The 18,946-nt window shown below is 49.6% G+C and overlaps 1 protein-coding gene across 1 annotated transcript; it reads right to left on the bottom strand.

Moving 5' to 3' along the window:
* Positions 1 to 1,777: 1,777 nt before the first annotated feature.
* On the bottom strand, positions 1,778 to 12,369 carry LOC116969685 (gastrula zinc finger protein XlCGF49.1-like). Its single transcript, XM_033016476.1, has 2 exons — positions 11,704 to 12,369; positions 1,778 to 1,830 (listed from the first exon to the last, which is right to left on the bottom strand). Exons 1-2 carry the CDS (start codon positions 12,191 to 12,193, stop codon positions 1,778 to 1,780), a joined length of 543 nt encoding a protein of 180 aa, XP_032872367.1. The 5' UTR covers positions 12,194 to 12,369.
* Positions 12,370 to 18,946: the final 6,577 nt, after the last annotated feature.

Raw genomic sequence — 18,946 nt, 5'->3', positions numbered from 1 at the left:
TTAAAGATGGGATAGCAGCACATTTGGAAAGTGGTGAAAACATTGGACAAAGTCAGCATGGATTTATGAAAGGTAAATCATGTCTGACGAATCTTATAGAATTTTTCGAGGATGTAACTAGTAGAGTGGATAAGGGAAAACCAGTGGATGTGTTATATCTACATTTCAGAATGCTTTCGACAAGGTCCCACATAAGAGATTAGTATACAAACTTAAAGCACCCGGTATTGGGGGTTCAGTATTGATGTGGATACTTTCATATGAAGAAAGACTGGATAGATTCGGCTTGTACTTGCTAGAAGTTAGAAGATTGAAGGGGGATCTTATAGAAACTTACAAAATTCTTAAAGGGTTGGACAGGCTAGATGCAGGAAGATTGCCTTCAAGCCTGCGCCACCATTCAATATGATCATGGCTGATCATCCAACTCAGTATCCTGTACCTGCCTTCTCTCCATACCCCCTGATCCCTTTAGCCACAAGGGCCACATCTAACTCCCTCTTAAATATAGCCAATGAACTGGCCTCAACCACATTCTGTGGCAGAGAATTCCACAGATTCACCACTCTCTGTGTAAAAAATGATTTTCTCATCTCGGTCCTAAAAGACTTCCCTCTTATCCTTAAACTGTGACCCCTTGTTCTGGATTTCCCCAACATCGGGAACAATCTTCCTGCATCTAGCCTGTCCAACCCTTTAAGAATTTTGTAAGTTTCTATAAGATCCCCTCTCAATCTTCTAAATCCCAGAATGTCTTTCCTCAGATTAGGAGACCAAAACTATATGCAATACTCCTGATGTGGTCTCACCAAGACCTTGTACAACTGCAGTAGAACCACCCTGCTCCTATACTCAAATCATTTTGCTATGAATGCTCATAATAGGACCGAGATGAGAAAAACCTTTTACACACAGAGAGTGGTGAATCTTATGTTAATCTTATTCAACAACAGATGGTTAATACAAGTCAAACACAATACAAGGGCATATTAACATTATGCTATCTCACCGTTCTGGTGGCCCACGCCTCCATCCCCTCACCAAGCCAATCATAAGCCTCTCAGTTACTGCAATGTATCTACGCTACTCGTGGAAGGGGACGCGGGTGATCTATTGTAATTCCTCACAGAAGGGAAAACAAGCTTCATTATCTTCTCTACCATTTCATGTTTACATTTACCATCCACCCTTCAACACATTCCCAGACAAGAGGTAATACGTCTAATTTATTTTGTCGATATCCACAACCTCTTCTGCACCTGGTCAAGCGAGAGCTGCCAGTTGTCACATACAAAACATCCATTCCAGTCACAATTAAGCCAAGAAAGGACATTAATATTTCTTCCACACCGCCGGTGCACCCACAGCCCCGACGACCGGCCAAAGGTCTCGCCAAAGGTGGAGCAGTCGAAGGGTTTCCAGCCCAAGTGCACCCGCTGGTGCATCTTCAACTCATGTGTCATCTTGAAGCTCTTTCCGCAGTCGGAGCAGCCGCATGGACACTCGCCGGAGTGCACACAGTTGTGCCGCAGCAGGGTGTCGTAGCAAGTGAAGCTCTTGCCACACTCTGGCAGTTTGAGGGACGTTCTCCCGTGTGCACCCACCGGTGGGTCTCCAGCTGGCTCGGGCTCTGCCAGGCCTTGCCACACACATCGCACTCATAATTCTTCTCCTTGTTGTGCCCCATCACGTGGTCCTCCATCGAAGCTCAGCCCCTCGAAGCTCAGCCCACACACCGGGCAGATGAGAGGGGGGCTCGCCGGCACCCTGGCCGCCCTCAATGGCCGCTCACATCCCCGCCTCTCCGCCCACAGCAACGGCTCCTAAACCCTGCAGGAGAGGAACACAAAGTGTCAACAAGCTGGCAAACAGGTTATTATTAAGGTGTGGGGGGACAATGGATCAGCGTTCTCGTTGCGCCCCCCGTCAGTACCCAGGCTCGCCTGGGGAAGCCAATGATCCTTCCAGCAGACTAAATTCTACAAGACGACGCCTGAGAGCCAAGTCAAAGAATCCTAGTCATTATCCCAAAGCCGAAAGCAGCAACAACGACCAGCCTCAAGAGCACCAAGCAGTTGGACCTGCTCTCCGAATACTACAACTGAATGTTGAAGGCCTCTCTGCAGCCAAGCGACGCCTCATCGAAGTCCTCGCCCACCAACACTCCATTGACGTCATCTGTCTCCAAGAGACTCATGTTGGCACAGAGGAAGCGGGCCGTTACACCATCAATGGCTTTGATCTTCTTTGCTACGCTCCCCATGCCAAACATGGACATGCCACCTATGTGCGCTCCGAGATAGCTGAAGCAAGTCACCTGACCATAGCAAGTTTCTCGGATACCATAACTATTGGTGGTTTCCACATTGTCAATGTGTACAAGCCACCAAGTGCCAACTGGGATCTGCAAGTCCTACCCACCCTTCCCCACCCTGCCATCTATGTGGGAGACTTTAACAGCCACCACCCTGGCTGGGGTTACCCAGCAGCGGATCATGATGGGGAGGCACTTTCAGACTGGGCATCCAGAAATGACCTTGCTCTCATACACGACCCAAAACAAAGAGGAACATTCCACTCTGCCAGGTGGAACAAGGACTACTCTCCTGACCTGTGCTGGGTCAGCTCTTTGAATGGAACCCATTACCCTGCACAGACCCTCATCCTGGAAGATTTCCCCCACAGTCAACACCGCCCCTCACTCATACACATCGGCCTACACCTCCCAGTCATAAACAGTCCAAGAAAGATGCGCTGGAATTTCCGCAAAGCCAACTGGAAGAAATACAGTGAAACTCTAGACCAGAGTGTTGTTACCATCCCACTCCACACCATCACTGTAGATGAAGCATACAATCGTTTCTGCAGCGCCATCTATAAAGTTGCCCACAAAACAATTCCAAGAGGCTACCGTCCCCTCTACGTCCCATGCCTGGATGGAGAAAGCGCTGCCCTCCTACAAACCTACAAAACATCAGGGGACCCTGAGATAGCAGAACATCTCATTGAATCACTATCTTCAGCTCGGCAAAGGAAATGGGAGGAGACAGTAGCAGAGCTAAACTTCACCCACTCTAGCAGAAAATGCTGGATCCTCATCCGCCGCCTAGGAGCTGCACAGAAACCCCCTACCCAAAGCCGACCTTCTGTCACACCCAACCAGGTTGCATCCCACCTACTGAATATTGCAAAAGCACCCCAAGACAAGTCCACCAGAAGAGCTGTCGCAACAGAGCTAAGGACGCTTCGACGAACACCTGGAAAGGAAAGAAACCCTGAGCCCTTCGAGGTAGCTGAACTGGAGAAGGTCCTGCAGGGCCTGAAATGTGGAAAGGCAGCAGCTTATGATAACATCTCTCCAGAGTTCATGAAACACCTGGGCCCCCGAGCTCTAACCTGGCTGACCCAACTCTACACTAGGGCCATACAGACTAACTCCATCCCAAAGATATGGCGGACAGCAAAAGTCATTGCTATACCAAAACCTGGCAAAGACGAAAAACTACCAGCAAGCTACCGCCCAATCTCTCTACTCTGCGTCCCACTCAAAATCTTAGAACGCCTTATACTACAACGTATATCTCCAGGAGTAGAAGAGATTCTCAGTGTGGATCAGGCAGGTTTCCGCAAGGACCGCAGCACAGGAGAACAAGTTCTGGCCCTAACCACCTGCATTGAAAACGGCTTCGAGAACAAACTGAAGACCGGGGCAGTGTTCCTTGATCTCACCGCAGCCTATGACACTGTGTGGCACAAAGGCCTCCACCTAAAACTCACCAAAGCACTCCCTGCCTGGGCATCAGAAACCATCAAATCTCTGCTCTCCAACCGCAGGTTCAGAGTTCACATTGGACAGAACAAGAGTGCATGGAGAATGCAGAAGAATGGGCTCCCGCAAGGGTCAGTTTTAGCCCCAACCTTGTTCAACCTTTACACAAATGACCTACCCACCACCAAATCCCGCAAATTCATCTATGCAGATGACATCTGTTTGGCCTTCCAAGCACCAGATTTTGGTACATTGGAACAGGTGCTCAATGAAGACCTTGCTAAACTGGACGAGTACTGCAAAACCTGGCGCCTAAAACCAAGCCCAGCAAAAACGGTCTCCAGTGTGTTCCACCTCCATAATGCAGAAGCCACAAGAGAACCAAACATCTATCTGAGCAGGACCAAACTGAAGTATGCCCCCACTCCAACCTACCTCGGAGTGACCCTTGACAGGACCCTATCCTTCAAGGAACATCTTAAAAGAACAGCAGCTAAGGTGAAGTCCAGAAACAATCTCCTCAGTAAGCTTGCTGGCTCAAAGTGGGGGGCAGCAGCCCCCACACTGCGCATTTCAGCACTAGCCCTTGCATTTTCTTCAGCCGAATATTGTGCCCCTGTTTGGTCCAGGTCATCCCACACACACCATGTGGATACCCAATTGAACTCAACAATGAGGATCATCACAGGAACAATCCGCTCAACACCACTCCCCTGGCTCCCTGTCCTATCCAACATAGCCCCTCCACACATCCGGCGAGTAGTCCTCACTCAAAGGATGCTCCAAAAGACCAAAAACTCCCCTCATCTGCCAATTCACATGGACATCTTCAACCCACCCACTGCTCGACTTCCATCTAGACGACCAATTTGGAAGAACCCACCACCAGCTGATTTCACCATCCAATCAGCTTGGAAAATGGAATGGGAGTCCAAGGACGTCCCAAATAAACATCTGGTGTCAGACCCCACCCTACCGGTCCCTGGCACCAATCTCCCAAGGAAGCAGTGGACGACGCTGAATAGATTCAGGACTGGACATGGCCCCTGCTTGGCCAGCCTTCACAAATGGGGCAGCAGTCCAACCCCATGGTGTGCTTGTGGAGAGCAGCAAACAATGCAACACATCATTGAAGCATGCCCTCAACAAAGACTCAAAGGAGGACTTGTCACCCTTCATACAGCAGATCAAGAGGCAACTGCTTGGCTAAAGGACTTTGCATTCGCTAAATAAATTAAGGTGTGAACATTACCAGTGCTTGAAGGGGGAAGAGTGGGTCTGGGGGGGAGGAGGGGGGTGATGGGCTGAGGAGGGTGGGGGTAAGAGGATCAGGAGGGTGAGGGGAAAGAGGGGAACTGGGTGCCGAGTATGCGGGAACTACGTTGAACCGCTGCCCGCCCTGCTCAGTGATGTCAGCCGCATGCACGGATGGTGCTCACAAACGATGCCCTGACATCACCGCCAATCCGAGGGGGACTACTGGCCCCGCCCACTGCCATTGCGTAGAGTCACGTGGGGGGGGGGGGTGGGCATGCATCATGGGAAGAGGCCACACAGTGCTGGAGTCAATCAACGGTTCGGGCAGTGTCGGTGGAGAGAAGGAATGCATGACGTTTCAGGTCAATACCTTTCTTCAGTCTGATGGGAGGTGCAGAGATAAGGAAGTGTAAGGTGTGAAAAGGAGAAAGGGAATAGAGTTCAAGGAAAATGATGAATAGATCATTGTAAGATACATCAATGGGAGGTCACCATCGACACCACAGTCAAAAAGCCGCAGAGGGAGTACAGAGAAGGTTCACCAAAAGGATTTGAGTATAGGAGCAGGGAGGTTCTACTGCAGTTGTACAGGGTCTTGGTGAGACCACGCCTAGAGTATTGCGTACAGTTTTAGTCTCCTAATCTGAGGAAATACATTCTTGCCATAGAGGGAGTGCAGAGAAGGTTCACCAGACTGATTACTGGGGTGTCAGGACTTTCATATGAATAAAGACTGGATAGACTCGGCTGGTACTCGCTAGAATTTAGAAAATTGAGGGGGGATCTTATAGAAACTTACAAAATTCTTAAGGGGTTGGACAGGGTAGATGCAGGAAGATTGGTCCCGATGTTGGGGAAGTCCAGAACAAGGGGTCACAGTTTAAGGATAAGGGGGAAAGCTTTTAGGAACGAGCTGAGAAAAAAAAAATTCACACAGAGAGTGGTGAACCTCTGGAATTCTCGGCCACAGAAGGTAGTTGAGGCTGAAAAAGTTACTTTATTAACTACTAAACCAGGTTCGCTTCTTAATAAACAGACACCACACAAACTGTTTGGTAGACCAGATCAAAACTTTACTTAACATCGGCCGATGGAAGGAGGGAGGACTCCAGTCAAGTGACCATTACAGACACTTGACCGTCCTCCATTCACCTTCTCTGAACAACAGAATTACATTGCCTTAAATAGGGTTTTTTTGTCCCCTTAGCACATTTCACAGACATTAGTCATGGTCAGAGGTACAGGAAAAGGTTTCCACAGAATGCATCACATCAAAGGCCTTTGTTTACATAGTACAAGATAACATTGGCCATTTGGTTTACGACATTTTATCTTTCCACTTCCCTGTTCCTCTCTCGTCCTTCATAAACATTGGCTATTTGGATAATGCCACTTTATCTTCACAGAGATCACCCTAGCTGTTTCGCTGCTTCCTCGCTGTCATTTGGTCCTTCATAAACATAGGCCATTTGGTTTATGGCATCTTACTTCAAAGATGTGACTAGCTCTTTCTCTCTGCTTGTCCCTTGGGAGACAATGCTATGGTGTTTATTATCCCACACACTGCAACCTGAGGCAAGCCTAATTTGAGACTAAATATAAGCTGTAAGCTAGCCCAGAAACCTATTTAATATCTTTTTATATTTTAACTAAAATTCAGCTTCATCATTCCATCCTTTTATCAAATTTTTGATAACAACTACAGTCCTTGCTGAGTACATACGAAAGACTCATCAGACAAATTAATAGTACACTAGTAACACAATCATTTCATAGTGGACAATCGTTCCACAAGTCCCTCCAAACATTTTAAATGGCCACAAACCTCCCCCGGACGTGACACTAAGATACTACCAAAGGACAGGAAAAGGATCATTAAAATTGCTCAGCCTTTATTCGGCTTCGCTTGGAATTCCCCGTGTGCTGGTGTAACTGGTTCATGCTTCTCTTGTGTGGCACTGCATTTGCAACATAACAATGCCTGTCACAAATATACTGTTTCCTAAAAATACACCAGTGCCTTGGTTGTGGCAAAAACAGGTAGATTTAACTGGCCTTTGCAGATCTCTTACTGTCTGTAGTCAGGGTATATTTGCTGCGCTTGTCATGTTTGACTTCAATCTTGTTTAAAAGGAGGTGTGTACCATCCTTTAAATGTGGTTAGTCCGCAAGTTTGCCATTCTGAAGAAAGTTCAGTCCATGTGGGCTGGGCCACCCCAGAATAAAGGGAGCATCCATAGCCCATCGTCCTTGTTTCCACAAACTGTTCACAGTCAATCAAATGTATCCAGCGACGATGATCTTCAATCTTTACAGCAGTTCATGTTGTTAGCAACACTTGGTTGTTCTTTTCAATACAGTCTCAATTTTTTCTTGTCCCAGCACCATCATCGTATAGCTTTTATGGCCTTGGTCACTGGTTTCCAGCAAAAACTCCTCCAACCTGGGAATGTAGATCTGGCAAGACATGGGTTAATTGCTGACCATACATAATTAGTTAATTGCCCAGGGCCTGTAAGTGGCTTCCCCCCACTCTCCAGGGGGTGGACACAGCAGCTTTTCCTGTATCAATCTTGTTCCCAGCTGAGTTTCTCCAGCACTTTTGTCTTCCTTTGATCCTCGTATCTCAGTTCCTTCTTAACACTTCCCTGTGAACTTATTCTTTAATCCAATTATATCCGAAGAGGCTCTCCCCACCTAAATATTCAATTCTCCAAATATGTTCTCTTCCCCAATCTACTTCCCTCAAACCCCCTTTTGTAAGTCATAAGACAATTTTTCATCTACCTAATTTCCCTCACACAGCACATGCTTCAACATCTTTTTGTTTGCTTGAAAACAGTAATCTTGCTTCATTTGCATTTTAAAAGACAACCTCTGTTATCATCTCAAAACAATCTTTCCCAAAAGAACTCACTCAGAATCCGTAATCAATAATACATTTTCTTTTTCTCTGTAATTTTGACATTTCCAATCTCATTTAACACTTTAATCGGGATGAGTCTTTTTTAAACTTGGTTCAAAAGATTTATAATCAACCAACACATTTTATCATTCGAGTATAGCTCCGCCCCCCATTCATGCCTGTTTCTTAACGGAGCACACCATAAACTGTCTGTCCCATTTGCATTTTAAAGGACAAACTTCTTAAAGCGACACACAACTTTGCTCATTGCTTCGAATTTCACACATTCCACATAAAAAACATTGTTTTACAAGCAGTATATAATATTTCATCTTCAAAGACATCTCTTTGTAATTTACTTTCCCTTTTTCTGACAAGACTTCTGTTTACCAAAATCTTGGTTACCTAAACCTAATTGGACATTGATCCAGATCATGATTAGTCAGACTCCCCGTGACATTTCAGTCTCCCTAGCTCTTTCCTCGTTTCTCCATCAAATTTCCCTTCATCCCCAATTTTTTATAACATAGTTGCCTGTCAGAAAAAGGATTTACCTCCGGGGTAATTTTGTTTTGCAATCCCCATTGACTCTTTCCACCATCCCAGATGCCTGTGGGTGGTGTACACAGTGAAATTGCAGTCGAATATTAAAATGTGCACATTTTTCCTTATTAATAGTGGTTAAAATGAGGACCATTGTCTGAGCTTATGACATTAGGTAGGCCAAACCTGGGAATAACTTCTCTTAACAACAATGTTACCATAGTTTCAACAGTATTATTAGTGGTTGGTAGAGCTTCACTCCACCTGTTAAATAAATCTAAAATCACTAAGCAATATTTATAACTCTGGGCCCTTGGCATTTCAATAAAATCAATCTGTATGCATTCAAACGATCATGATGGCATTGGCGTCACCGCTGAGGGTATCTTAAAATGGTTTGCCTGGATTACTTCGTTGGCAAATTTTACATTCAGAGGCCTGCCACCACGTTTCCTTTGTTATCCTATCATTCCCTCCTTACCAGCATGGGTAAGACGGGTAAAAATGTATCGAATACACCAACTTGTCCAAGCGGGGTGTGCTGAATCAATGGCACAGCCCTCTTGTTTCCATAGTTATATTATATATAAGAGGCGTCCCTCTTTAATGTACATACCTCCTTCATGTTTGGCAGGACCGTTCTATTTGCTAGCATCTGTTTACGTGCTGTCACTATGCATTTGGATGTACAGGCTGCTTGCTTGGATACATTATCAGCAACCTATTGCCTTTTGCTATAGGGTCCCCAGCACCAGTGTGTGCAGTACATTTAACAATGACCAACTGTTATGCCTTAAGCAAATTACGCACAGAAATGCATTCCTGTGCTCCCAATCCTGGGGAGCTTTGTAAGGAGGGCTTAGGGAGGTGGACATCTCCCAAGATTATCTAACTCCTCATCTTCATTACCAAATAGGGTCGTCGTGCCAGACATGAAGTCTCCTCCAGAGGATTTACCAGTACTGGGTTTATTTTTTACTAACCATCACCTGTTTCTCACCTCCTGTCTGTCTTTTAATTATTTCCTCTTGTTCCTCTGCCCACTGGCATTCTAGTTGCAATACGTTCCATCCTTTCCTAGTGCTATCCTTGTTTCTTAACTCTATACCCTTCTTACATACAGTATCCATCTAACTTCGAACTCTACTTTCCTCATGCTTCTCCTCTGTTCCTGCTTTCCATGTTTTAATTCCTTTCTTCCATTTCTTTCCTGTCTTCCTTTCCCATATAAATGTCTCTACATTCCATGTTCCCCCTACTGGCCAGGCTTCATCCATTAACCATTTGGTCAACTTGTAACTTAACATTCTAAATTTCATATTATACTTAGGATTCAAATAACACATATATATGTTGGACTGTTATCCAGAGCATTCCCCATAGATAGATAGAAAGAGAGAGAAAAAGAAAAAGAAAACAGACTTCTTAATTCCGAATCGTTCCAAATATATCAACCAGGCCGACTCGCTACCCGAGACCCCAGTTTCTCAATTTGGCTGACTTTTTAACTCTTTAATATACGACCCAAGTGTCTCAACGAAGCCGACTCGCTAACCAAGACCCCCGTTTCTCAACCTGGCAGACGTTTTATCCCTTAAAATAAGCCCCAAGTGTCTCAACGAAGCAGACCCGCTATCCGTGACCCCCGTTTCTCAACCTGGCAGACTCCTTAACTCTTAAAATAAGCCCCAAGTGTCTCAACGAAGCAGACCCGCTATCCAAGACCCCCGTTTCTCAACCTGGCAGACTTCTTAACTTTTTAATATACAACGCCACTTATTTCTCAATCCGACAACTCTTTGGATGTCTCAATAAGCCAGACGCAAACCCCAACCCCCCATTCTCAACCCGACAAATCACGGATGTCTCAATGAGGCCTATGAGCCCTTAGTAGAGATAGAGAAAAAGAGAAAACAAAGAGAGATAGAAAGAGAAACCGCTCAAGTCCTTCTCAAAAATACATGCACAATTCTGTCTTAAAAATACATACACAATCCCTTCTTAAAAAAAAACCCCATATAAAGCCCAACTGGTCTTACCTTTGTCTGTTGCTAAGAACCTCGGCAGGGAACCAATTCAATGTCTGATGAAGGATCACAGATGTTCCCGGGAGTTTCTAGGGAGTCGGTCTTACAAGGGGGCCGATAGAGCTCAGTTATCTCCCTTCCAATCCCGGCAACCTCTGCAACCTCTTGCACAGTCAGCCGTTGATGTGGTCCCAGCGAGGCCTGCATAACTACGCCAATGAAAAAGTTACTTTATTAACTACTAAACCAGGTTCGCTTCTTAATAAACAGACACCACACAAACTGTTTGGTAGACCAGATCAAAACTTTACTTAACATCGGCCGATGGAAGGAGGGAGGACTCCAGTCAAGTGACCATTACAGACACTTGACCGTCCTCCATTCACCTTCTCTGAACAACAGAATTACATTGCCTTAAATAGGGTTTTTTTGTCCCCTTAGCACATTTCACAGACATTAGTCATGGTCAGAGGTACAGGAAAAGGTTTCCACAGAATGCATCACATCAAAGGCCTTTGTTTACATAGTACAAGATAACATTGGCCATTTGGTTTACGACATTTTATCTTTCCACTTCCCTGTTCCTCTCTCGTCCTTCATAAACATTAGCTATTTGGATAATGCCACTTTATCTTCACAGAGATCACCCTAGCTGTTTCGCTGCTTCCTCGCTGTCATTTGGTCCTTCATAAACATAGGCCATTTGGTTTATGGCATCTTACTTCAAAGATGTGACTAGCTCTTTCTCTCTGCTTGTCCCTTGGGAGACAATGCTATGGTGTTTATTATCCCACACACTGCAACCTGAGGCAAGCCTAATTTGAGACTAAATATAAGCTGTAAGCTAGCCCAGAAACCTATTTAATATCTTTTTATATTTTAACTAAAATTCAGCTTCATCAAGGCCAGTTCATTGGCTATATTTAAGAGGGAGTTAGATGTGGCCCTTGTGGCTAAAGGGATCAGGGGGTATGGAGAGAAGGCAGGTACAGGATACTGAGTTGGATGATCAGCCATCATCATATTGAATGGCGGTGCAGGCTCAAAGGGCCGAATGGCCTACTCCAGCACCTATTTTCTATGTGTTCTATGTCTCAAAAGGCCCAACTGACGATGTACTTCCTGCGGCAGCTGAGGAAACACAATCTGCCACAGGCAATGGTGGTCCAGTTTTATACTGCCATCGTAGAGTCTGTCCTCACCTTCTCCATCACAGTCTCTATATCCGCTGGTGTTGCCGTAACCCCCGCAGTACGGGCAGTCGTAGGGCTGGTCACTGGTGTGCACATGCTGGTGAGACAGGGTGTGGTTGGCCATGGCAAAGCGCTCTCCACACACCGGGCTGGGGAAGGGACGGTCAACGGCGTGCACCCGCTCGTGGGACAGCAGGCTGTTGGAGTGGGTGTAGCCCTTGCCGCTCTGGTCGCAGGTGAACGGGCGCTCGCCAGTGTGGGTGCGCCGGTGCTCCAACAGCTTTTTAGAACTGGTGATGCCCTTGCCGCTGTCGCTGCATGTGTAGGGCTGCTCCCCGGAGTGCAGGCGCCTGTGTACCTTCAGTTCTGGCATCGACTTGAAGCTTTTGCCGCAGTCGGAGCAAGTGAAGGGCCGCTCACTGTTGTGCACCTGCCGGAGCCGCCTTAGCCCTGACATCTCGGCAAAGCTCTTGTCGCAGGTGGAGCAGCCGAAGGGCATATCGCCCGTGTGCACCCGCCGGTGGATCTTTAGCTTTTATGTCGTCTTGATGCTCTTGCCGCAATCGGAGCAACCAAAGGACCTCTCGCCGGTGTGCACCTGCTGGTGCTCCAGCAGGTTGTTCCAGCGGGTGAAGCCCTTGCCGCACTGGGCGCAAGTGAAGGGGCGCTCGCCGGTGTGGGTGCGCTGGTGCTTCAGCAGGTTGTCGGAGCGGGTGAAGCCCTTGCCGCATTGGACGCAGGTGAAGGGGCGCTCACCGGTATGGGTGTGCTGGTGCTCCAGCAGGCTCTTGGAGCGGATGAAGCCCTTGCCGCACTGGGCACATGTGTAGGGGCACTCGCCGGTGTGGGTGCGCTGGTGCTCCAGCAGGCTGTTGGAGCGGGTGAAGCCCTTGCCGCACTGGGCGCAGGTGTAGGGGCGCTCGCCGGTGTGGGTGCGCTGGTGATCCAGCAGGTTGTCGGAGCGGGAGAAGCCCTTGCCGCACTTGGCGCAGGTGAAGGGGCGCTCACCGGTGTGGGTGCGCTGGTGGGACAGCAGGCTCTTGGAGTGGGTGAAGCTCTTGCTGCAGTAGCTGCAGGTGTAGGGCTGCTCCCCGGTGTGCACACGCCTGTGCACCTTCAGGTTCGTGGACAACTTGAAGCCTTTGCCACAGTCGGCGCAGGTGAAGGGCCGCTCACTGCTGTGCACCCGCTGGTGCTCCCGCAGTCCCGGTGTGTATGAGGTTGTGCCGCAGCAGGGTGTCGTAGCGGTTGAAGCTCTTACCGCACTCTGAGCAGTCAAAAGGGCGTTCTCTCGTGTGCACCCGCAGGTGGGTCTCTAGCAGGCAAGGGCTCCGACAGGCCTTGCCACACATGTCGCACTCATAACGCTTCTGCTTGTTGTGCCCCGTCATGTGGTCCTGTATCGAAGCTCAACCCCTCGAAGCTCAGCCCGCACACCGAGCAGATGGGGCGGGGGGGGGGGGGGGGGGGGGGGGGGGGGCTCACCGGCACCCTGGCCGCCCCTCAATGGCCGCTCACGTTCCCGTCTCTACGTCCACAGCAACGGCTCCTAAACCCTGCAGGAGGGGAACACAGAGGGTCAACAAGCTGGCAAACAGGACATTACTAACGCGTGAACATTACTCGTGCTTGAAGGGGGGAGGGGGCAGGGGGTGCCCGGGGGGGGAGAGACGGGGGGTAGTAGAGGATGAAGAGGGGGGAAGTGAGGGGGCGAGAGATGAGGCGGTGAGGATGAGGGGGGAGGGGAGAAGGGATGGGGAAGAGATAGTATGGAGGGAAGGGCGGAAGTGGTGAAGGGGGATGAGGACGGTGTAAGTGAGGGGAGGGGGTGAGGGAGGGGGATGAGGAAGCAAGTGGGAGAAGGGGGGCCGCTGAGCAACGTGGCACCGCGTGGAGCCGCCAGCCCGTGCGCCAGCCAGACCCCCTGCGCCGTGACGTCTGCGACACGCACGGCGCACACGACCGTCGCCCCTGACGTCACCCCCAAACCGAGGGGGGGCTGCAGGCACCTCCCCGCCAGTGATTGGCGCCCAGTCACATGGGAGGCCGCATGCATCATGGGAAGAAGGTCACAGAGTGCTGGAGTCACTCAGCGGGGAACGTGGACAGGTGCAGGGGGGCCTCCCGCCGCCAGGGGCCGCTGCACTGGGAGGACCAGAGGCGCTGCCACAGAGACACAAAGACGGCGCCGCCAGGTTAACACAAGCCGTGGGATCGCCCTGGGGAACGGAGGGAGGAGGGGGTGGGTGGGGAAAGGACGCGGGGCCGAGCGGCGGCGGCGGCGGCTGCTTTTCCCACCTGAGCTCCCGGCGCTGAGAGGAGGCCCCGCCTCACGTGACCGGCACCAGGTCCCGCCCCCTCCCTCTGTCCCAACCACTGACGGGCAGCGACAGCGACCAATGGGAGCGGATCCAGCAACGCCCCACCGGGGACAGCGTCACAAAGCACCAGGTCCCGCCCCCTCCCTCTGTCCCAACCAAAGATCCTCTGCTATAAGTGTTCAAAAGGGAACTGCAGATGCTGGAATATCGAAGGTACACAAAATTGCTGGGGAAACTCAGCGGGTGCAGCAGCATCTATGGAGCGAAGGAAATAGGCGACGTTTCGGGCCGAAACCCTTTTTCATCCTCTGCTATAAGATCTTTGGTCCCAACCACTGACGGGCAGCGCCAGCGACCAATGGGAGCGGGTCCAGCAACGCCCCACCGTGTCGAGGTCACAAAGTAGGTATGTTGCAAAGCCTACCTGAAGCGTCTTTGAAAATCTGCCGTTGCGGGTGTGCGCGATTTTGGCGCCGTTTAGAGGGGGCGGGTTTAAAACGCGATTTTCTCTAGGCTGTTCAAATCGAAGATGTTCAGCCTAGTTAATTATTAACGAAAAATCGCTGGAAGACCCCGTCGCAAAAGCTATTATTAGGTTTAAAGGCCTCGTAAAATAGTTATAGTAGTTTAAAAATCAATCTCTAAACCCGCGAACACCAGCAACCGCAGGGTCTCATAAAGCAAATAGCAGAAGTTAGGTTGTATATTTTTACATTAAAAAGGGCTTCTAAAGATCCCTTTATACAAAATTTACTATTGCGAGTAGCTTAATTTGGGCCCATTATATCGCGCAGTATTTTTCTGGGCATTTGGGGCACAAATCTACCGCAATGTGAACGTTCTAAACCAGCGCGTTCCACAGGGACCCACTGGAAAGCTGATTTAAATGGGCATTTATTTACAGCAATTAAACACTAAATTCCTTCCATTTGGTCTATAAATTAATGTAAATGAGATTTAAAAATCATGTTTTATTGTGAATTATTTGTGAATATTATTTGGACATTTAGGCTATTTAAAAATGTTAATCATTTATTAAGAAATGGATAGATGTTTAGATCTAGTAATTGAAGTCTGAAATTAGCTACAATTAGGTAACTAACTAATTATATGCTTTAATTTCAGGTCATCCAAGTAAGATTATTTTATATTTGTTTCAGAATGCTTCAATCTATGATAACTGAAAATTTCATTCAGTTCTCTTAATTTTTAAGAAAGTTATGGGCTTTTGACTGTTCACGATCACAACTTTTTTGTTATGTCCATAGAAAATCAATAGGGAACAAGATGCTCATTTCCGAGTATGAAAATGGCCATAACTTTTTAAATACTTGAGATATGAAAGTGAATTAGGTGTCAAATTAAACTTATTTTTATGCTTTATCTGATGGGATAAATTACAGACTTGATTTTTAAAATCTCAAAATTTTGTAACATTGCTACACAAAGCACCTGGTCCCGCCCCCTCCCTCTGTCCCCCTCATTGACGGGCAGCGCCAGCGCCCAATGGGAGCGGGTCCAGCAACACACAAACGGGCCGACGTCACAAAGCGTTCAAAAGGGAACTGCAGATGCTGGAATATCGAAGGTACACACAATTGCTGGGGAAACTCAGCGGGTGCAGCAGCATAACTGCAGATGCTGGACGTCACAAAGCACCTGGTCCCGCCCCTCCCTCTGTCCCGCTCATTGACGGGCAGTAGAAGGCTGGCGTCACAAAGCACCAGCTCCCGCCCCCTCCATTCGTTCCCCCCATTGACGGGCAGCGCCAGCGACCAATAGGAGTAGGTCCAGGGAAGGCGTCACAAAGCATCAGCTCCCGCCCCCTTCCCGCTTCCAACCAATCAGAGCTCCGTCCCCGCCCCCTTTATCCTATAGGTCGGAACGTAGCCCCGCCCCTATGATGGACAGCCCCCTCAATCTTCTAAATTCTAGAGAGGGTGGGGGGGGATGTGATAAATCTCTCTCTGATTCCCCCCCCCCCCACCCCACCCTCTCTTTCTCTCTCCCCCTCTCCCTCTCTCCTACGTCTCCCCTTTCTCTCTTCCCCCTCGCTTTCTCTCCTCCTCTGTTTCTCTCCCCACCTCTCCCTTTCTCTCTCTCCACACTCTCTCCCCTCTCTCTTTCCCGGTTTCTCTCTCCCTCCCCTCTGCTATGCCGAAACGCCAACTCACCGATGGACTGCGTCGCCTAAAATCCAACTCACCGAACTGCCGCTCGACCGAGAAGTCAACGAACGGACATGACGTCGCCGGGGGGAAGGGACTTGTCAGCGATTGGTCCAGACCCCTGCGTCCATCACATCATTGGCAAGTGGGGACGGGAGGTTTGGGGTAATTTTCTCATAAAAACCATTGCTGACTGGGCACTCTGAATCCGAGCACCAAGTTGTAAGCGGCCGAAGGAGCACATCCCTCGGGACAGTGCACACTTTGCCAGAGCCACGGCCGCCCTCCGCCTTGTTTACCCCGTGCGGCCGCACTACGGCGGGCTGTGAGTCGGCAACGCACACACACACACACGGGGCCTGGTGTGAGGGTTGGGGTCCGATGGCGGTGCATCGCGGTCAGTGACTCTGGGTGGGCGGTGGGACCAGCCTGTCCCACACCTCTTCCCCACCCGGTCCCGTGTGTGTATGTGCGCTGCCGACTCAAGGTCCGTCACAGTGGAGACCAGCCGGGCGGCCATGGCCGTGGGAGAGTGGGGGCTGGCCCGAGGGATGAGTTCCTTCGGTCGCTTTCAGCGTGGTGCTTGGGTTCAGAGTGCCCAGTCAACAATGTCTTGTGTGTGAAAATGATCCCCTCCCTCTCGTCTCCACCGGCCAGTGATGTGATGGACACGGGATGTGGACCAATCGCTGACAAGTACCACCCCCCCCCCCCTCCCCCGGCGACGCCATGTCGGGTATTTGACTTTTCGGCAAAGCGGACTATAGCCTATACTGAGTTGGCCTATAGGCGACACAGCCTTTCGGTGAGTTGGCGTTTTGGCATAGCGGTCTTTCGGTGAGTTTGCCTTTAGGCGTCTCACCCTTTCGGTTAGTTGGATTTTAGGCGTCCCGCCCTTTCGGTTAGTTTGCTTTTCGGCTTCGTACGCTTTCGGTTATTTGGCTATTCGGCTATGTTTCCGTTCGGTTTTTGGCTTCCACTTCTTTGTTTCGGCTTCTCATCCTTCGATGCCACGTAACCTGGTCCTCAATTCTCCAACTCTGGGCAAGAGACTCTTTTTTTACACATCTTTAAGATCAACCCCATCCTCCTGCGCTCCATGGAACATAAATCCAGCCTACTCTACCTCTCCCGATAGCTCACCCCTTTAGTTCTGGCAAAATCCTGGTAAATCTTTCTGAACCCTTTCCAACTTGCCAATATCTTTCATACAAAATTGTGCCCAGAACTGAACACAATATTCTAAATATGGTCTCACCAACGTATTCTACAACTGCAACATGGACTCCCAACTTCTATACTATGTACTCTGACTGATGAAAACCACCTTATCTACCTGCGACTCGACCTTCAAGGAACCATGGACCTGCACTCCCAAATCTCTCAGGTCTACCACACTCCTCCGAGGCCTACCATTCATTGTGTATGTTCTGCCCTTGTTCGACATCCCAATATGCAACACCTCACTCTTCTCTGTATTAAATTCCATCAACAATTTCACCACCCACCTGGCAAATCGGTCCGGATGCTGTTGCAATGTTTCACAAGCATCGTCACTATCTGTAAAACCCCTCACCGTGGCTCCACGCGGAGATGACCCCTTTGCGCCTTGAGAAGCCCCTCCCGCTCTAGTTACCCTTTTCCCCCTGATGTATTTATAAACTATTTTGGGATTGTCCTTAATGCTGCCCGCCAGAGATATCTCCTCGGGAAAGAGAAGGAATGGGGGATATAGAGAGAGCGGGAAGAGAGAGAGAGAGAGAGAGAGAGAGGGGTGAAGAGAGAGAGTGGGGGGGTGGGGCAGTGTGGAGAGTGGAGAGAGAGAGAGAGAGGGGAAAGTGGGTGGATAGAGAGGGGGCAACAGAGGGCGGGAGAGAGAGAGGGCAGGTGGAGACAGCGAGTGAGAGAGAGAAAGGGAGAGGGGAAGAGGGTGGAGTGATGTGGGAGAAAGAGGGGGAGAGAACGAGGGCGGAGAAAGAAGGGGAGAGAGTGTGCTGGAGAGGGGCGTAGGAAGAGAGAGGGGGAGGGAGGTGGGAGAGAGGGGGGTTAGGGGGATGTGAGGTCATTTCCGGGCTGAGGCCCCTCCCTCTGTCTGCGGGGCAACGGGCCGGGGCCGTGAGGTCATTTCCGGGCTGAGGCCCCTCCCTCTGTGTGCGGGGCAACGGGCGGTCAGGGCCGGGCCGGGCCGGGCGGGATGAGCCGTGAGTACAACCCCTCCTCCACTCTCACTCTCTCTCCCTCCGCCGCCGGTGAAGCGTTTCTAATCTCCCTCTCCCTCACTACCCGGGGTCCGGGCCCCGTTGCTAGGGGGAGGATGACGCCTCCACCGGAAGTCGCTCCCCTCCGCGGCCCAACAAACCCTCACAACTCGCTTTAAATAAAAGATCTTGGCTCCAAACCCCAAACTTTGCTAAACCCCGTCCACACGTGATTCCCCGGGACCCAGGCGGCTGTGGAGCATTTTACTGCCGGTTTACAGGGTTTATTGGCTCTTCCCGCCTCCACCCCCGCGGGGTCAGGGCTCCCCCCCCCCTCCCCATCTCCCCATCTCCCCATCTCCCCATCTCCCCATCTCTCTATCTACTGTCAAATAGTAAACAACGACTGTGGGATAATGCACAGACATCTCTCTCTCTCTCGCCCTCTCTCTCTCTCCCTCTCTCTCTATCTCCATCTCCCGATCTATCGCTTTCTGTCTCTAAATCTATATATCTCTGTCTATCTACCTCCATCTATCTCTCTCTATTTATCTCTCCCTCTATC

Source organism: Amblyraja radiata, unplaced genomic scaffold, assembly GCF_010909765.2.
Source record: "Amblyraja radiata isolate CabotCenter1 unplaced genomic scaffold, sAmbRad1.1.pri scaffold_1020_ctg1, whole genome shotgun sequence".
Taxonomy (NCBI): Eukaryota; Metazoa; Chordata; class Chondrichthyes; order Rajiformes; family Rajidae; genus Amblyraja; species Amblyraja radiata.
The sequence above is the reverse complement of the archived record's forward strand: the minus strand, read 5'-3'. Positions and strand labels throughout refer to the sequence as shown.

What these genes read in the sequence shown, in the direction of transcription:
- LOC116969685 (XM_033016476.1), bottom strand. Translation starts at nt 12,193, where the DNA reads ATGCCCTTCGGCTGCTCCACCTGCGACAAGAGCTTTGCCGAGATGTCA. An exon ending in TAGAGACTGTGATGGAGAAG is followed by an intron (nt 1,831 to 11,703) that starts GTGAGGACAGAC and finishes CCTCTCCTGCAG; the next exon opens with GGTTTAGGAGCCGTTGCTGT.